The sequence below is a fragment of the Neomonachus schauinslandi genome, chromosome 6 (assembly GCF_002201575.2).
Source record: "Neomonachus schauinslandi chromosome 6, ASM220157v2, whole genome shotgun sequence".
Lineage (NCBI taxonomy): Eukaryota > Metazoa > Chordata > Mammalia > Carnivora > Phocidae > Neomonachus > Neomonachus schauinslandi.
The window spans coordinates 116,318,928-116,338,072 of record NC_058408.1 but is presented as its reverse complement, the minus strand read 5'-3'; the positions used below and the strand labels follow the sequence as shown (position 1 = coordinate 116,338,072).

The 19,145-nt window shown below is 53.9% G+C and overlaps 1 protein-coding gene across 2 annotated transcripts in view; it reads right to left on the bottom strand.

Moving 5' to 3' along the window:
- CXCL12 (C-X-C motif chemokine ligand 12) overlaps nt 1–12,028 on the bottom strand; it is a 14,586-nt gene extending 2,558 nt beyond the window's left edge. Inside the window, exons 1-4 of one of the 2 annotated variants that reach the window (XM_021700245.2) lie at nt 11,896–12,028; nt 7,612–7,729; nt 5,153–5,239; nt 2,248–2,503 (exon numbers count right to left, since the gene is read on the bottom strand). In XM_021700245.2, coding sequence (XP_021555920.1) covers nt 2,410–2,503; nt 5,153–5,239; nt 7,612–7,729; nt 11,896–11,956 — 360 coding nt within the window. In that variant the 5' untranslated portion in view covers nt 11,957–12,028 and the 3' untranslated portion in view covers nt 2,248–2,409. Of the gene's footprint in view, nt 1–2,247; nt 2,504–5,152; nt 5,240–7,611; nt 7,730–11,895 lie in introns of those variants that run through there. The other variant, XM_021700246.2, reaches the window with a different exon arrangement.
- Nucleotides 12,029–19,145: the final 7,117 nt, after the last annotated feature.

Genomic DNA, 19,145 nt, shown 5'->3' with positions numbered 1-19,145 from the left:
GGGGGGGGGGGGGGGGGGGGGGGGGGGGGGGGGGGGGGGGGCTGAAGCGGAGGGATGGGTGGAAGGTGGGAAGTGGAGAAGACAGATGGGCGCGGGCAGCACGGGGCACAGCAGATGAACAAGAGCACATGGACAGACAGCATGGCACAGTGCTCACACGATAGGGCAGGCGGGGCGCCCCGCCAGGGCCCAGCACCCATGGAGGGCTGTCAGCCCCCCGCCCGAGCGTGGCCCCGTCTCACCCCGAGCCCGGAGGAGGCTGCCTGCTCCTCCGAGGCTTTGGCACCATCAACCACCTCCATGGACCCCTGCCCTCCCGACTGGCCCCAGGGTCTCTTGGCCAGCACGGCGGGGGTGGCCCCAGGCAGCGCCGGAACCCAGTGCCATTCACTTGGCCCAGCTGCGTGAGTGCTGCCTAGTTTCAACCCACAACAGAATGGAGGCCGGCTCTCCACTCTTCCAGGGCACCACGCTGGCTTGTCAGATACAGTGAGGGCCACAGGACTGAGCTTGTTTGCTTTTCTTAACCTTGGGCCAACTGTCTGAGTCCCCGCAGCCCCAGCTCCCCCAGCAGGAGTGGGAGGCTCTGCTGTCCTGAGCACTGCAGAAAGCAGTCTGTCACCTCAGGGCAGCCATAGCTTGACCCCCCATGGCTAGATGGCGAGCAGCCCTCCATGGTGTCCAGGATGGACCTGCCACCCCTCTCTAGGCACAGAGATGTGCTGATCCTGCTGCAGGAAGAATGGAGAGCGTGGGGCCACATGTCTGACCAGCTCTGGGGTGCCTTTGTAAGAGGAGGACTACCCCAGCCAAGGTCCCCCAGACCAGGCCTGCTGCTGGCTTCCACAGAAGACTGCAGCCCTGGGCAGATCAGCAAACAGCCCAGTGCCTTCCGAGGCGGGGAGGGTGCCTTCTGCACGCCCAGGAGCAGGCCTGCTAAGCCCAGGGCTGGTGAGAGGGGCGCAGGCTGCGAGTCAGCCGGATAAAAGGGAGGGCGATGGGGACTAAAAGGTCTTTGGCTGCAGCACCCTAGCAGGACACTTCTCTAGTGGAGAAAAGGAATGCCCCCAGAGCTCTAGGCTGCCGTCACGGAGGAGGGCACTAAAGCACGAGGGACCAGTGCGCCAGGGGAGTCTGACAGGCGGGGACCTTGGATTTTCTTCTCCTGATTCCACCTGTTCTGTCCTCCAACCACTTCATCTTTCTGGGTCCACATACTGAATTATGACCAAGGGCCTGGGGTGCAGGGTGAGTGTTTATGAGGGACAGGAGGATGGGGAGAACAGTCCAGATATGCGAGGTGTCCTCTTTCAAAGTACTACTGAAATCAGGGCCTTGCTCTCCCACGTGATCGCCCTCCTTCTGATCCAAATTAGAGAGACTAGGCAAGAAATCTTAAGACATAAATCTGTGGGTGGTATGAGGAAAGTTCTAGAACTTTCTAGAACACCATGTTCACTTTAAGCAGATATTTCCCATGAGTGAGGACTGAGGCAGCTGTGTCCTGGAACCTAATCGCACAGGGTCACAGAGCCTCTCCCGGCAGAAGGTGGGTGGTGATAGGCCCTTCACACAGTTCCTCCATGTCGGGGACCCGTTTAAAGAATCTATAAAGTGAACTGCCCAGCCCAGAGGCTCCCTGAGAAGTATTTTCCACAGCTGCTCCCTGGGAATGTGGAACTCCCACCTACTTTCCCCACCGGGTGTGCAGAAACCACCCCTGCTCAGAGGTAAAGCGGCTCTCACAGCCTCGGGCCTAGTGAGGGGCTGCTGGACAAGTCCCACCCCAGGCCGCAGAGGGGTGGAGGGCCAGGCAGCAGGCACTTGGGAAAAAAGAGTCAGTTAGCACCTGCAAAAGGCATGGCCACAGCTGCCCCACGGAGGCAGTGACGGGCAGCACCAGCAGCAGTCAAGGGGAGGGCAGGAGGCGCATGTCCCTTGCTGGCCGAGGCTCCCACTGCTGGGCTAGCGATGGCTCTGTGCAGCTGGGCAGCCACACCTGGCCTCAGCAGGAAGGCAGATCGTGAGGGTGTGGGGCCGGGCGGGCTCCGGAGCCCTTCTGAGAGAGGGAGTGGAGGGCAGGGTGCGAGGCAGCCCAGGGCAAGGCTGGCGAGACCTGGGCCACTCCAGAGCCCCGAGCAGAGTCTCCTCGTCCCAGACCGCAGCCCCAGTCTCTGCACAACTACTTTCTTCATAACTTAGCAGACCAGGAAGGGCCTGAAAATGCACATAAATACAGGAGCCTGTGTGGCCACGGGAACGCTACTCCTCCACGGAGGTCTGAGCCCCTGCGCAGAAGGCGGGGCGGGGGGGGGGGGTCTGCCCTGGAGGAGGGTTAGAGCAAATTTACAAAGCGCCGGGGGAGACAAGAGCAGCGTGCACTGCGGTCCATCTCGAAGTGGCAGATAACTAGTTTTTCCTTTTCTGAGCAGCCTTTCTCTTCTTCTGTCGCTTCTTTTTTCCTATCTTTTCTCTTTTCCCCATTTTTTCTTCTCTGCGCCCCCTTAGATAAAATTAGTAGAACCATTAATGATCTTGAAATACACAGGGGTCTGTTTCAGTCTGCACAATTTTTTAACACTGCCCTGGGTGTCTGTTTAACTTTGTCTTCAGTCTTAGGCCTGGAGGCCCCTGGGCAAAGCACCGTCCATCAGTACTTCATTAAAATAAATCAGACATTTTCCCCAATTCAATGAAAAATGTTAGCTGGCCTTCCAGAACATCTGGGAACTGGTTACAGCCATGGGCCAAGGTATCAGCCTGGCCCTGGCTCCAGCTATCGCCTGAGGCTTCCCACCCTGAAGGGCATTCACATCTGAAAGGGTGTGAAGTCACGCTCTGGGCCAGGCTGGACTTGGCCTTCTAACTCACCTCAATCCCACCTCCTCTGGCTTCCTTCCTTCTCAGCGCAGAGCTGAACTCTGCTGTAGCTACAAAAAAATACCTCCATTTCAAATCGAATCATGCGTTGCATTCAGGCGGCCATCCAGGAGAGGAGAAAGAAGGCGGGCCTGATCCCACCTTCTCCTTTCTGGATGCCTGGGGACACCCCTTGGGAATGACTGGGATTGTTCTGGAGAGCAAGGGAGAGAGCTGGTTAGCAGAATTTGATTAGAGCAACTGGCTCATGATTGTCACATTAAAATGATTCAAGCTGAATGGTATTTAATGATTTATGGGGTAAGGCCACCTGTTCCCATGAAAGCTTGCTATTAACCATGGCCTGGGATTAGGGGATTTTTACATGGGTAAATGTGAAAGCTGGATATTATGAGAGTTGAGTCTCTGGAGATTACGTGGGGATGTTAGGAGAACCAAGGAAGAGGAGGAAGGAGAAGAGGAATTAGTGAGTCAAATATTATTCTTCAGAAAACTAGCACTGCTGTTTCCATTGGGTTAACAAAAAAAAGGCACAAAAACTTGAGTGGCAGCTCTAATCTGCTCCTGAGCAAGGCCCACGCTCACAAGCGAAGTTGGCAGGAGGGATCTAAGGCACCTGACTGGCAGGCCACCTTACCTTCATCAACTCGACAAATGTATCTGAGCCCCATGTCTAACAGCTGATAGATTTTACTTCCGGTAAATAAATTCCCACGTACAGTAGGAGGTTGATACCATGAAACAATTAGCATTTTATTGCTAGTGCATATAATGTCACATTTGATACAATTTTAGTACAAGTGAAAAAATACACTGTGGCTAACATTAAAAAGCTGTAATCACATTTATAGATCATATATATTTCTTTACAAATTGCCAGTAGTTCAAGATAATAGAGAAATGTAACCTACTGACATTCATATGGCTCCACTTCAAATATATGAATTGTTCGACTATAAATATATTCTGAAATACATTTGTTTTCTAAAGAAACATAAAAAAAATGTGCACAAAAAATATATAAAAAAATGCCTTGCAAAAAGTTACAAATACCACCAGGCCCATCTGTGGATCACATTTATGCATGGAAATGTCACCTTGCCAACGTTTCTGATTGGAAACTGAAACCCTGCTGTGGTTTCAGGAGGAGGGGTTCGTGGCAAGACGCTCATTTATTCATTTATTTTGTTCACTTCTGATTTCAGAGACCTCAGAGTTTCTAGAGCCTCCGTGGCCTATATAAGCCTCAGAGGCAATCACAGAAACCGAATTCTTCAAAACAAGTTCTCAGATGGAAAATTGCATTTGATTCTGCAAAGACCGGCCTTTCGAGGGAAGGCGGAGACATGATCTTCCACCCCCGTCCCCCCACCCCAGCAGAGGGCCAGCCCCATTCTGGAGAAGGCCAGAGAAGATTCTCACAGAGGGCCTGAGCAGGAGGGGAGGGCAAAGGGAGGAGGGGGCTGCAGGGCAGTGCTCTGGCAATCACCCTCCTCCCCACGGAGCATGTACAGAAATGAGAAGCAGAAGCAAGAGGAAAGCGTGCTATTCATGTGGCACGGAGAGGCCTGGGAATGGCCGGGAGGGGGTCTCTGAGCACAGTCCCCAGTGACAGTAGCTTCTACGTGGAGCCTAAAGATCCAACCCCTGAGCTGGAGAGAGGAGGTGGGGGCGGCGGCCGCTGCCTAGCACTGGCCAGTATCTGAGTCACCTGGGGGGGTGTCATTCCCGGAGGGGCACTCCTTGCGGAGGCCACCCATAGCCTTCCTCCAAGCCTGCTGAGTCTGGAGGAAGGAGACTTTTCTGAGCTCCATGCTTGGCCATCACCTGACTGTGCCCAGATGCCCCGGGGGCAAGGAAGAAAAGTTCCAAAGCAAACCAAATACAGATCTTGAAGTAATCACTGATTTAAAAAAAAGATAATGGGAATGATGAGGATTGCGATGATCGGGAGAGAGCTGACAGTGGGAAATGCTGTTGCGACAACATGATTTCTTAGAAAAACCCCAGCTATAAAACAGCCAATGCACAAGGGTCTGGGGCACAGGGAATAAAAGCTGCAGGATCGTACCAGACACTATAAATGCGGATGTCTACATGCTGGGCAAACCTCAAGCCCGTTCCCAGGTCAGTGCACTACCCCCCCCCAAGGCACACCTGGTCCTCCCCATCCAGGCCATCCTCCCCCACACCTCGCCCCTCCATCTGCCATACGATGTTAGCTTTCCTCAAGTGGATCTAGTGGAAAGTCCTTTTTGGCTGTTGTGCTTACTTGTTTAAAGCTTTCTCCAGGTATTCCTGAATCCACTTCAATTTCGGGTCAATGCACACTTGTCTATTGTTGTTCTTCAGCCTTGCCCTGCCAAAAGAGAAGAGACCACAGTGTGCCGCTGAATGGAAGGAGGCGTTGTCGTGATCTGGACCCTGGCTCATCAGACACCCACGTCAGGGCCCTCACGAGCACCAGGGCCCCACATGGCAGGCTCAGGGTCAGGAGGAACTCAAGGTGGGGAAACACGTCCCTAGCAGTGGGCCAAGTCATACCGCAGAGATAAGGGAAGGTGGAACGTGTCTTCACAGTGGAGTCCGGGGACAGCGCACGCCAGGGAACATCTGAGTTGGCCTTTGAAGGATGCGGAGGAGCTGGGCAAGTGGAATAAGGGGGGAGGGAAAAGCAAGAGCAAGGGCATCAAAGGGGGTAAGTGCACGGAGGATGTGCAGGAAGATGGGCTGCCCGAGAGGCAGGTGGCCAGATGTTAGGGCAAAAGAGTGGGACTTTCTCTGCAAGATTATGGGTACTTACGCTGGAGAGGGACAAAGGCAGATTTTTATTTGGATAGATCATCTTGAAAGTACATGGGAGACAGACTTAAGAGTGAGCCTGGAAGTAGGAGATTTGAAAAGAGGTACTGCAATAGTCTGGGGAAGAGAGGCCACAGGGTGTGAGGGAGGGACAGTGCGGGTGGGGGTGACAGGACAGTGAGGGAGGGACGGTGTGGGTGGGGGGTGACAGGACAGTGAGGGAGGGACAGTGTGGGGGAGGGTGACAGGACAGTGAGGGAGGGACAGTGCGGGGGAGGGTGACAGGACAGTGGGGGAGGGACAATGTGGGTGGGAGGTGACAGGATAGTGAAGGAGGGACAGTGCGGGGGAGGGTGACAGGACAGTGAGGGAGGGACACTGTGGGTGGGGGGGTGACAGGACAGTGGGGGAGGGACAGTGCAGGTAATTTGCCAGAAAGTGATTTCCAGAGAGATTTTACAGGTTCACTGAATGCTCCATGGTTGCATTTGTTTTTTAAAAAATCACAGGGCACTTTCCTCCCGCTACTCAGCTCCACTCACACCTCCTCACCCGACACCTCCTGGGGGCAGACTGGACTTATCTCCGGGTCCCCCTCCATCAAGCCCTGGGTACCAGTAACCTCAAGCAGCCTGAGGACTCCCCTGCCCAGCCACTCATGGGTGTGTGAGGACAACTCAGGCCAGCATAGTGGCTTGGGGACACCCAGGGGAATCATGTAGCCTGCCTGTGAAGTGACTGACATGCGCAGAGGAAGGGTGTGATTCTGTGTCTGCCCAGACCTGCAAATTATATCCGGCTTCTTTCACTTCAAGGTGCATTCTTAGCATGTGCACCGGCGTAATCTGAACTGCAGAGCAGGTCTATGGAGCTAAATTCAGTATCTGATAAAATACTTCTCAAAGGAGAGAGAGTATTTTATTGTAAGCAAAGTCAGTGAGAAAACATTCATCTTCCAGTGGCCTAAAACACCCTTTAAATGACAAACACATTCAAGACAGCTAAGGCTGGCAAAAAGAAGACAAAATCGAACTTAAAATAGTTGGTGTTGGTGTGCAAAGGCTTCAGGAAGTTGCAGCCTGCCTTCCCACTGCTGTGTTCCCACCCCATTCTCAGCACTGGAACTTCTCAGGAGGTGAGCTCCTCATAAGAGACCCTGAGCCTCAGCACCCCTGCGTCTAGACACGTGACCATACTCTCTGGGTGCAAGCACGGTGCATTCGAGCTCACGGGGGCCAAGCAATGAGCAGCTGTGCGAGGCTCTCTTGCTGAACCTCACCCAGCCTCCTGCACCCCGGGCGAGAGGTTTTCATGTGTTCTCTAGGTGTAATTTTCATTTGTCTCCTTTCCCACACAAATGACATCAAACATCAGCAGTTGCCATCAACACCAGCAAGAACAAAAATTCATGTGTTGTGTTTGAGAAAAAGCAGTTAAGTGAGCTGAAAAGTTTGAGTTTTACCCAACGGTTAAAGACCACTTAACCTGAACTGGGGTCTTGTGAGATTCCGCTATGTGATGAGGATGGATTTAGAACACTGAAAGCTGGAACCTGGCAGGACAGACCACCGTGATCGGCAGAGAGCTGTCTAATTTATGGGACTTCAGCAGAAACTCCTTGCTTCTCTGGTCTGGAGGCATCCCACTGTACTGTCATCTACTATGCTAAAGGAGGAAATTTGGGAAAGAAAAAAAAAAAGGGAGGCAAGAACCAGGAGCACAGCAGGGCGCCAAGGGAAGAGTGTCTTTTGAAACTGCTGCCTGGTAGCTTACGCAAAGGCCTCCTGGTAATCACAGCTGCCTCTAATTATGCCAACTTCAAGGCTGGCCGCTCAGCATGGGTCAATTCTCTAGCTTTTACAAGTTTTGCGTTAGGGGCTACTATACCCACTAAGATGCAACACTCCTGAAAATGATGTTCAGACTTACACGATCTGAAGGGCACAGTTCGGAGTGTTGAGGATTTTGAGATGCTTGACGTTGGCTCTGGCAATGTGGCTCTCGAAGAATCGGCAAGGACATCTGTAGCTCAGGCTGACCGGTTTCCCTAGAAGAGGTAGTGGAAACAGGGCAGTTTGTTATGATCCTGCTGGACCTTGGGGATACATGTGTGTATGGGTCCATGGCTGAGGGTTAAGGTGGTGGAATGATGTTTAGGATCAAGAGCCATGGGACGAGTCACGGGGGCATCCTTGCTAAGAGCTCTTGGGCAGCACAGTGAGCTCTGGGGGTAGGCCCAGCTTCCACAGGGCCAGAGGGCAAATGGAGCTGTAGAGAGCTGGACCCTAGGAGACTGGGGAATTAAAAGAAACGGCCCCTCGCTCAGGCATTTTAAGATAAAATATACTAATCCCAGGAGAGAATTGTTTCAGTCCAAGGTACTGGGGTTCCCAGTTAATCTCTGCAAAATAAACTCCTCCAGGGCCAACTAAGAAAGCCCTCCTTACTCAGGGAAGGAGGAGGGGGAAGCAGGAGGCTCCAGGCTCTCCCTTGTCCCAGGAGCCACTGTAGTTCCCCAGGGGAATGCTGCCCCCTCCCCCCTTCCCCCTTCCCCCTCCTTCAATCCTCTCCCCTCACATTCACCTTAAGCCCAGGCAACCACAAAAGAATCCTGGCAGGCTTCCTACCTGGGAGTCCTTGGAGGGCAGGCCTAGGGCCCACCTTCTCCCCAGCACTCCCCTGAAGGCAGGGAGATTATCAGGGCTGGAGTCAAATGTGGCTTTCATTGTGCAGAGATGCTACAGCCTCCTGGGTTATATTACCTCTTTGTTTGCCAATTCACCAATTTGCAAAATGCCATAATTGACACTCATTAGTTTAAATAAGCGAAGGGCTCCTGCGGAACCCACCACTCACCCTCTAAGTCTAGACTTGCAAGCCTTGGGGGGCTGGGATCTTTGTGGGTTTTTTTTTTCTTTTGGGCAGATTTTATCCAAGCCCTTCTTAATACCCCAAATTATTTGAATTTGTGGATCCTTTCATCAGGGATTAAATGTATGTCTGAGAATATTCAGTCCAGAGATTAAAAAAAAAAAAAGTCTGCCTGTTTACAGAGCTCCCAGAGGCCTCCTGCTGGTCCTGAAGTTCTGCACTTTGGGGCGAGAGAGCTGGGGAAGCTGCAGGAAACCTTGTGAGTAAGGGACTTCATTTTCCTAAAGGCTGCATTCAGTTGAGAGATGGCAGGGTCTGCAAACAGCAGCCTATTTAGCCACCAAGTCAGGGAAAAAGCAGACCACCTGGCCCCTTAGGATCAAACGTGGTTCCCTAAAAACCGGTAAGGAGAAAGCCTGGCTTCAGGGTGCTCAGACTCAGGGTACTGGAGAGCACCCGGAGCAGCCTTCGCTGTATACCTGACTCCAGAAAGTCTCTGCTGGGCTGGCCTTCAGCCAGGGCACCCAGTCCCTGCAGGGGAAGCTCCTACTGCCCTGCCCTTACCGCCCTGTAACCAGATGGCCTGGGAAAGGGACCCCAGGGCTGGGGGCTGGGGGCTGGGTGGTCAGGGTAAAGGAAAAGCAGAAGCCAAAAGTCTCCCCTCTGAGTGTCCCGCCTCCAGTCTCCCTGGAATTCTCCTGGGTCCTCCTGAGCTGAGCAGGGACTGGAGAATCGGGCTTGGGCGGTGACACAGGAAGGGTCTCAGCAAGCTGAAAGGTACACAGGGCGAGTGCTTCAGCCGGTGGGGGCTGCTGCTCTCCCGGGTCGGGGGTCAGCAAGCTAGTCTGGCTCCGCTAAGCCAATAGTGGTGATCAGGCCAGAAATCAGAGCTGATTCTGAGCTCAAAACACAGGCTTTCTTTTCTCTTCTTTTCCCCCTCTGCCCCCTGGGATTATCCATTTCCTTCAAAGGCAATTCTTATTCCTGCTCCCAGGACCCAGTTGCCTGACTGGCAAGTGGGGACTTTCAACAGGTTTTTTAAAGTGACAGAGCACCAAGGGCTCTTACCAAGAGGACGCATTGCTGTGTCCATCTGTGTCCTCTCCTCCAGCTTTTTGTCAATATTACTAACTTTCCCAGCTGGTTTGGAGGTGACTCTGATTGGCCTAGATGTTACCGGGTTGGGAGCTGGTGAACTTGGCTCTGTTCAAGAGCAGTTCCAAGAGAACCTTCCACTCTAACGCAGGAACAGGAGCCCTGGCCAGTCTCTCCAACCTGGCCTCAGAATGGAGCCCACCCTGGATTTAACCCCTGAAAGCCCAGGGCATCCAGGGGCCCCGCTGCTTGGCTGAGGTCAGCCAGTGGAGGGAGGGCAGCAGCCTGATCCTGACCCTGAACAAGGGTGTCTCCAAGGGCAGCTCTGAAACTCAGTATGGACACACAGGCTCCAGAAGGTCAAAAAGTACATTCCAGCCTATGAATGCAAGGAGAAGCAGACCGGCCTCGAGCCCAGGACCCTGTCCTGGCCACTTGGCTACCAAGAGGGCAACTCAAAGAGGCAAGCAACCAACCCTTCCCAGGATCAGGATGAGTCTGTTAATGAGACCGTTACTCCCTTTGTGCTCCTTCTTGGTCAACTATGCCTAGGATTCAATGACCTGGGTGGGTCCCCACATTCCCATACTTTCTGCAGCTCCCCAGGGAAGGGGCGGCAGCACCATCTCCCTAGAGAGGTGCATGATGACCACTCCACTCTCACCAGACACTGAATTGTTAATGCTCAAACCAGAGTGTCTCCCATGACCTAGGGGGTCAGCGTGGAGACTCAGCTTCGCATACTTTTTCGGCTAGGCAGTAAAATCCAAATTGCCTTCCATCCAGTCCCTCTGCAGCTCTGCCAAGCAACTTGCTACATCCCCCCCCCCCCCACACACAGACACACACACTTCGGTCTCGAACTCACAACCCTGAGATCAAAACCTGAGACGCTCAACCAAGAAGCCACCCAGGTGCCCCTTCAGTTGCTACACTTTTAAAAAACACTCCCCAGGCAGTCAGCGGTGAGCACCTGGTAGTCCTGGCCCTGCTGCCTGGCCCAGACACATGCATGGTCACCTTACCCACACTGGCTTCCAGTCCACCGCCTGCCAGGATGCAGAGGAGGGTCGGCGGCTGGAACCCAGCCTAGGGCTGTGGGGACTCAGGCCCTGCTTGGACCGTGGCTGCCCCAAGAGCACTCCGAGTGTCCTTCAGCCCTTCGCAGGATTTGTTGGCAACTTCGCAGCCAAGAAAGGACAGCGTGGCCTGGCGAACATGGCTTGTTTTGTGTGTTTAAAGACAACAGTTTATTTTGGTTTGCAGCAGTGGTGTCCTGTGACAGGTCGGCGAGGTTTCTCTCAAGCTTCAAAAGAAAAAAAAAGCGCTCTCCCTCTCGCAGTGAAACAGGACACCACCTCTCCCAGTGGCCTAAGGCCTTGGCGATTGAACTCTGCGGCAGCGCTCCTTCTGAGGTAAGAGCGATGGCTTGGCCAGTGACAAAGGCGCCAGCCTGCAGGTGTGTTTGGGCGACCGCGGAGGGGCATGAGCGACCCTGGCGGCCCCTGGGCCTCTCTTCGGTGGCCCCGGGAAGAGGCCGGGAAGCAGGCTGGACGCGCGCCCGGGTTCTCCGCGGCGCTGCGGCCCGCGGAGCTGTGCAGAAGCGCGGCCGGGCGGGGGGGCGCAGACCCGACAGCTGCTCGGTTTGGCTCGCCCGCGAAGCCTCTATAGGGTGGGTGCGGAGAGAGGGCCAGCCTCGCCCGGAGGGGACGCCACGCAGCAGCCCCCGACCGCGCCGCCGCCACGCGCGCGTCGCGATGCGAGACAGGCTTTGGCGAAGCGCTCTCTCGCACACGCATCTCCCGCACCCGGCGCAGCGGGGCCTCGGAGTCCGTTCGCGCGGAGAAACCGAGCCGCGCGCTGGGGGGCGCGGGCTGGGGGACGGTGGGCGCGCCATCCCCCGGGGGCCCGCGGCTCTCGGCTCCGCTCTACTCCCCGGCGCTCCTGGAGCGCTCCTGGCCAGGGATCCTGCCCGACCCTGTGCTGCCTGCCGCTCGAGTCTGGCGGCCGCCCACCGTCCCGGACCCGAGCCCCGGTGCGGAGCGCGAAGCTTCAGCGCGGGTGGTGGCTGCTACGCTTGGGGCTTCCAGCGCCGCACCCCGAGGGAGCGCGCCCCGCGAAGGGGGCTGCCTCGACCTCCCCTGTGCGAAGCGGCGCGAACTGGGTTCGCTCGGGACAGCGCGGGCAGAGGAGCCGCGGCCCCGCACGGAGCCCGGCGTCCACGCCTCCGCTGCCGAGCGCACTCACCGTCGCTGAGGCACAGCGCAACCAGCACGATGGCCAGCACGACGACGACCTTGGCATTCATGGCACCGGCGGGCGGCTGGCGGACTCAGGAGGGACGCGGAGCGCACGCGGTGGCGGAGAGTGAAAGTGCGGCGGCGGGAGGCGCGCGCCTGGCACTTTAGAGGCGAGAGCGGGGCGGGGCGGGGCGGGGCGCGCGGCGAGGGGCGGTCCTGGAGCGGCAGCCCGGCGGCGGCGGGGGGCTCGGGCGCGCGTCCCCCTCCCACACGGCCGCCCCTCCTGTCCCCTCCCGTCCCCTCCGCGCCCGGGGTGCTCCGGAGGCTGCGGTGCGCTCCGGCGGCTGCGGTGCGCTCCGGCCTCTGACCTTCTCCGGTTGCGCGGGGCCCCCTGCTCCGGTCAGGCTCGACTTGCAGCGAGGGAACCCAGCCGCGCGGTGAGCCTGGGCTAAAGGCTAGTTATCGTGCCCACTTAGCAGGTGGACAGATGGAGTCCAGGGGCGGGACCTGAATGAGGACCAATGATAAACAAGTCGATGTGTGCCGGCGAGGCCCGAGGTAGCTAAGAGCGTCGCGTCTCTGGAGTCTAGAACCTGGAGGTGGCCACCGGCCCGGGGCTCGCTGCGCTGTGGCCCCGCAGGCTCCGCCTAAGGGAGGGAGACCAGTCTTTGCAGAAGGAGCGAATGCCATCCCAAGCCAACGCTATTACTTAGTAGCCAAGCCTCAGTTTTCTCACCTGTAAAACTGCGACTCTAAAATAGAGTGCTGTGTCGCCGAGAGGAAACAAAATCAGTCCGCTCTGCGGCTCGGTGAATTTAACCTGAACTCTAAGTAAGCGTGAATGTACTTGGCTCGCAGTGCCTCTGTGCTCTCAACTGTGAAATGGGCTGACCACAGTTCCCACCAGCCGAGTGTAACTGGGGGAAATGATTGAGACTCCTTTCTCCGCCATGAAGTGTTCATCATTGAGTCCGGCATATAGTACTTAATAAATGGAAGCTAGAATAATTGTTTAAACTTCAGCATTTTCTCCCTCTCCCACTGAATGCCCTGCGCGACCCAAAGTGTTGAGAGAACTCCCCCCTCTTCCCCTCTCCCTTCTGCCCCAGGACAGTACTCCCGGCATCGGCCTTTCTGGTCCACAAAACGAGTAATCCCTGCCCGGTGTCTGAACTCTTGGCAGGCCCTGCCCCAACCTGGACACCCGGAGACGGCCCCAGCCTAGCAGGGAGGGGTGCAGGCAGGCGGCCCAGGAGGCGAGGGATGAGAGGAGCACGCTTTGGGGCCTCACTAGTGACCACAGGGTGCTCCAGCCATCTCCTCTTGCCCTTACTGGCATAACCAGACAGTGGAGTGAATTCTATACCAGGCCCCATCCAAGGAGCGCGCGGTGGGGTCAGGTCTCTCTGTACCTGGAAAGTCCGGTAGTCCGGACCATAGGGGGAATGGGCAGAGCCCTCGAGGCCTGGGCTCAGTAGCTCCAGCCGGGGGCCACAGGAGGGGGCGGTCAACAGAAAGCTGCAAGAGCTCTGGACTCAGGTCGTGAGGATGGGTGTCTTTTGTGTCTTTTTTTTCCAAAACTACTTTCACGCCCAATTACATGCCCTGTGAACTTCATCTATTCATTCATTCACTCCAGGCCGGGCTCACTTCTGGGCACTGGGCGTAAAGCCGGGAAATGCACTGGCTTGGTCCCTGCCGTTAAAGAAGTAACAATCCAGTGGGGACTACAGTCCTCGGGCATTCCTCAGGCCCCACCTCTTTTCGGGAGAGCGGGGTGGGTAATAGTGAGAACTAGTGAGCCTTGGTCAATCACAGACGAGAAAGAGCTCGCCGACTGAGCTCGGGCGCCCTCTGGTGGCAAAGTCTCCCCCCCCATCCCGCCCCCGGGGTCTGGGTGGACCAAGGCTCAGGCCCTCCCCTGCAGCCTGGTAAAGCTGCGGTGCTCCGGGGTAAATCAAGAAGCCGGGAGTTGGCGAGACTTGGAGCTGGAACCCAGACCCCGGCGGAAGCCGCGTGAAGCCTTTCCTGCAAATCCTGCTAAAGCAAATGCCAGTCTCTCACTTGCTTCTTCTTTACCTCAATTCGGGTTTTGTCCCCGCAGCTGAGGGAGTCCCTTTGTCCCGCGTGGGCTGGGGCAAAGGAGAACCGAGGCTTCCTGCCTGGCTGGGCCCTGCCACCCCAGGATAGATATTAGTGTGGGACCCATCAGAGCCACCTGCTTCTTCCATTCATTTATTAAAATACTTATTGAGCACCCACTATGTGCCAGACACTGGCGAATTGTTTGAAGTACTTTAGTAAAGGAAGCAAAAAAAAGAAAAAGAAAACTCCAAACCTCCTGTCCTGGAATTTACATGGGAGGGGGGAGAAGGAGGGGGAAGGAAAATGGCAGAAAACATAAGTAATTAAACATATAATCTATAGAAGGTTCTTAGGTGCTATGGAAAATGGAGCAGAGGGAAGGGGAATGAGTTAAGATTTTAAACAGGGACGCCAGGAATCTGCATTTTAGGTAAAATCTCCACAGTTTTTCAGTTGGCAAACTATCTAAATTTAAAACGGTACTGGCCGACACTCCTGGGGGCCATGGGCTACTAGACTGTGCCTTTTAGCCTGAGCTCTGTGTTCAGCCATAGGGGTGCCTCCCAAATTCTGGATGGCAGAGCCCACCACCCTTTCTCCTCTGTCCTCTGCTTGTGCCATGGTCTCTACTTAAAAGGCTCCACATGTCTTTCTCTGCCAGGAAACTCGGTTGCCCATCAAGGCCCAAAGCAAGGTCCCCCTCCCTGTGAGATCTTCCAGGGCTCTCTTTGCTCAGCACTCTGAGTTGCTGCTCTTCAGAAACACCACAGTCATGCGGGTTTCAAGGTGGGAGGCAGGCAGGGGTCTGGTGCTTGAGGTGCGTCTCTAGACCCCAGGTGCCCAGTTCAGGTGCCTGCCTGTGGCCCTCTGCCCCTCGGTTGCTCATTCCTTCAGAGTTCAATGGTTGGCCTTTCAGGGAAGGACCTCAGTACAAGGTTGAAGGTTTGCACCGAATCATTGTTTTCCAGTGTGTAACCGACAAGATGACTTCAGGTGGTATTCTGAAAACATTAATTGTGAGAAATACAGATTTATATATTTGTTTTTAAAAGTAATGAGAAAAAAAGTATAACTCGTACATTAAAGCAGACATTTCAGATATGGCTCAGGATTGATTTCATTTTTTTTAAATACATGATTTAAAAAGCAAGTAGATTTAAACTAATAGCATGTAATAGTATAAGTGGTTGGAGATGCAGCAAAAATCCACACAGTGATACAAAAAGATCTGAAGTTTGAAAATGCTGCCTAAATAAAGAACCTTTTTTCGGTATTATTTGATACTACGCCCCCCTTTATAGACAAACCATTTGGTCCCAGAGCGGTAAAACAAAATCACACAAAGGAGGTATGGCATCTTTCTCACCCTTGCCGTCCAAGAGAGGCCAGAGAATACTCACCCAGGAGAGCTCATGTCCTAGGCAGGGTGTGGGGACATTGGAGATCCCACCTCCTGCCCCCTTGCCCTGGGCACCCATGGCTCTCCCATCCCAACCATGACTCTTCTTTCTCCCCACTTTTGGTGCATGCATGGAGCGACACAGCCAGGAGACGGCTGTCTATGCTGCACCCCCCCACACACCTCTGCTCTCCCACCTTTGACACCTCACATTAGGATTCACAAGTAGGTATCCTACCCTGGGAACAAGGAGCCCCTGGGAGAAAGGCAAATCCTCAGAGCTGGATGCTGTCACCTGTGGAACAGGTCTACTAACTCTCAAGGCTGGTGTTGGGATTTATCACGTGTGAAGCAGCTTGGCCCAGAGAAGGCCCTCAGGATGATAGGATTTCAGCTTCCTTTCTCTGAATTTGTTTCATTTTGTTCTCACAAAGACAGAACTCACAGAATAAGCCCTCATAGCTCAGCTTTGAAGACAAGAAACCCAAAGCTCAGAGTGGCTGAAGGCCTTGACCAACATGATAGATGTGGCCGGGGGCAACGGCACAACTCTCTGGACCAGCATCTCTGGATTCTGGAACAACACGGAAGTGCGCATAGGGATGTAAGTCGCTTTCACGGAAGAAATCTAGGGAGCCTCTTGGAGGCCTGTACCGAGGACCGGGGCTTAGCATCTGTGAGGCTGGCCATATTTTCCTCAACTGGATCCCAAATTGATCTCAGGAGCCAGTTCCAAGAGTCTCATTTCCTCCTGGAGGGAAGGAGCCTAGGGAGGCTGAGTCAGGGCTTGTGGATGCAGGGCTCTGTTGCCGGGTCCTGGCTAGCTGTGGGGCACATATGCAGGCAAGGCTTACCCTAGGTAGATGTCCAAATCCAGCAAGCCAGATCTTCTGTTGAAAAACTCTCCCTCATGGACACTCCTAAAATAAGGGTGGTATTTTCTAGGACATCCTCCAGGAACATTGGATGTGCAGAGCTAATGTTCTAGGGAAAGTCTCACCCACGGGCTCTGAGGGTTCAGGTCCATGCTCTCAGCAGCCACGCTAGCTCTCACATACCCATTCACTTCTGCCTGCACCCCATCGCCAAAATCAGTGCAGTCCCGTCCAGATTTATTCTGGTTCCCAACCCCACCCCCCTCTCTCCTGTTACCCTTGCCTGTGGGTAAACGGGCCTCAGTATCTGGAGCCCCATCAGTCTCTAGAATTGGGAGCGTGCATCAGCTTCTACCACAAACCCTTGGGTGATTGGAAGTGTGAGCCCTTTAAGGATAAATAACATTTACATGTGAGTTACTTAGTGTCGTGCACTTTCAACTTCTTCTATCCTCACACCTGCCTTTGAGGTGGGTTCAGTGTTCACCCCATGCTCCAGATTTGGGAGCTAAGATCACACAGCCGCTCTTTGGCAGAGCCAGGATTTAAATCATCTTAGCCTGGCTCTGGAGTAGGACTGCTCCTGGTGAAGGATAGAAGAGCAGATTTGCCACACAAAATGCAGAAAACCCAGTTAAATTTAAATTTCAGATAAGCAATGAGTCTTTTTTTTTTTTTTTGGCATATATGTTCCAAATATTGCACAAGACATACTTATACTAAAAAGAATCATCCATTGTTCATCTGAAATTCAAGTTTAACTAGGTGTCCAGGATTTTTATTTGCTGAGCCTGGTAACCTTACTCGAGAGTCTACACTCTTCACAACACAAAGGAGGCCCTCTTTGTGGGCTTTCTCCCTGGGCCTTCAGAACATGTGGACAGAGGGAGGGAAGGGTATTGGGAAGGCAAGTTCTGGAATCACCCACTTTCTCAGTGAGGGGATTTCTTGAGTTTTATTACTACAGAGTTTTATTATGGTGTGAAATGGTACATTAGAGCAGTATGGGTATGATGATCTTTTTTCCCCCTTTCTCTCCTGTCTGCCATGAGCATTTTAATACTATACTTGCTTCAACTTCGATCTTCCAGAAACAGCCCGCTCATACCTGAGGTGAAAAGAGACAAGTTTCTCCCCAGGATCACCAGCCCTCCTCTTCTTCCCACCCAGGCAGAAGCCCAGCTCCTGACACCCTTCCTTCTGTTTTAGGTGGCATGGGCTGAAGATACGGGAAGATGAGGAGCCGTGGTCCCGGGGGGGTGGAGGGGATGCTCACATGAGCAGTATCCTGCTCCGGAGGGCTCTGCAGACAAGGGAAGAGGTTAAGCACTGCTGTGGGTCATGGAGGGGGCTCTGGGCCTGCTGCCTGCACAGCTGGTCCCCTGGTCAGAGAAGCCAGGATTCCAATCTCACTGGCCCTCCTTGTTCAGAGGAGGGACTTGTCCTTTTTCCTCCACCTTACCTCCGTGGCTGGGAGTCTATAGTTCCTGCAGCACAGATGCACTGGATAAGACCGCACAGGGAGGCTGCCCAGAGAGGCTTTCAAGGCCAAGTGCAAAGGCAGGCCCCACCAGCTGCTTGGCCCAGGGGATGTAAGTGGGGGATGGACTCAGCTGGGGAGAAGGGCCCAGCACCTTTATGGTACCCATCCTCCCACCCCACTGCTCAGAAGCAGACTGGGGAGGTTGAAAGGCAGGTTTTGTTTAGGGGTAATTTATCAAACAAAGAATTTGTAAATTAGGTGTTTTTTTTTAAAAAAAAACAAAACAAAAAACAAAAAACAAAGCAAATCCAGGATGCCTACTGGGAGTTTGGGCTTCATCCATGAAGTCTCATTGGCTTCCAGCTTCTACCATTCTTTCTCTTCTTAGGTTCCCAGTATAAAGTTTCTATGTTTGCAGGCAGGTTGATTGATCATTGATGTTCCCTTTTTCTCTGTAGAGTACCCAAGTTTTGCCTCAGAGCCCTAGGCTGTGCCACCAAGAGGTGCTATATACCTCCTTCATAAATCTGTAATCCAGCATTCCATCCATCCATCCATCTACCCTTCCACCACCTACCCATCTATCCAACATCCACCCACCCATCTACTCACCCATCCACTCGCCAATCCATCCATCCATCTAGCAGCCAGCCACCTAGCCAGCAAGGACCCACCCACCCCTCCCCCTGGCTCTCCCCTTCAACCACTCCCCACCAACCCTCTCCAGGTGCTCTAGCCCTGAGATGCCTTTTCTGCCAGAAACAGATGTGCCTCCTGCTTCCTGGGCCACAGGGGAAGAATAATCAAGCATCAAGGGCCCCAAATCCAAAGATCACAGAGCAAGCCCTCACCTTGCAACAAATTGAAACCTTTGCATTCCCCTTGCTGAAGGAATGACCTCTCTGAAAGGCAGGGAGGGCTTCCTGGGGAATGCCCACCCAGGAAGGAGCTGAGAGCAGCATGCAAACACTCCTCACCATCCCCCAATTGTTCATTTCATAATTTTCTTCCATAAGTTATTAAAAAAATGAAAGAAAAAATAGCAAAGAAACAAACCTTTATTTCTCTGTTTACTCCTCTGTATTTAATGACCAGTTGTTAACATGACTAAAACCACCTGAAGATTTTTGCCAAATGGAAAAATCTCCCTACAGGGGCAATAAAACAAATATTCAGGATAGAGAGAGGCGGTCATAAAAGGCATTACCCGGTTGTAAACAGAGGCGGGCGGCCGTGATATATGGCCCCTGCCTCCCCAGCTTTCAACAAAGCGGCTGAGATCCCGGCAGCGGCTCTGACCCGAGGCAGTATTTACTTCTGTGGCTTCTTCAGCAGGTCAGCATGGGTATAATTCTGTCTACCAGTTGACTGGAGTTGAGGTTTTGAGCAGGAAGCCCAAACCCTGAGCGCTCATA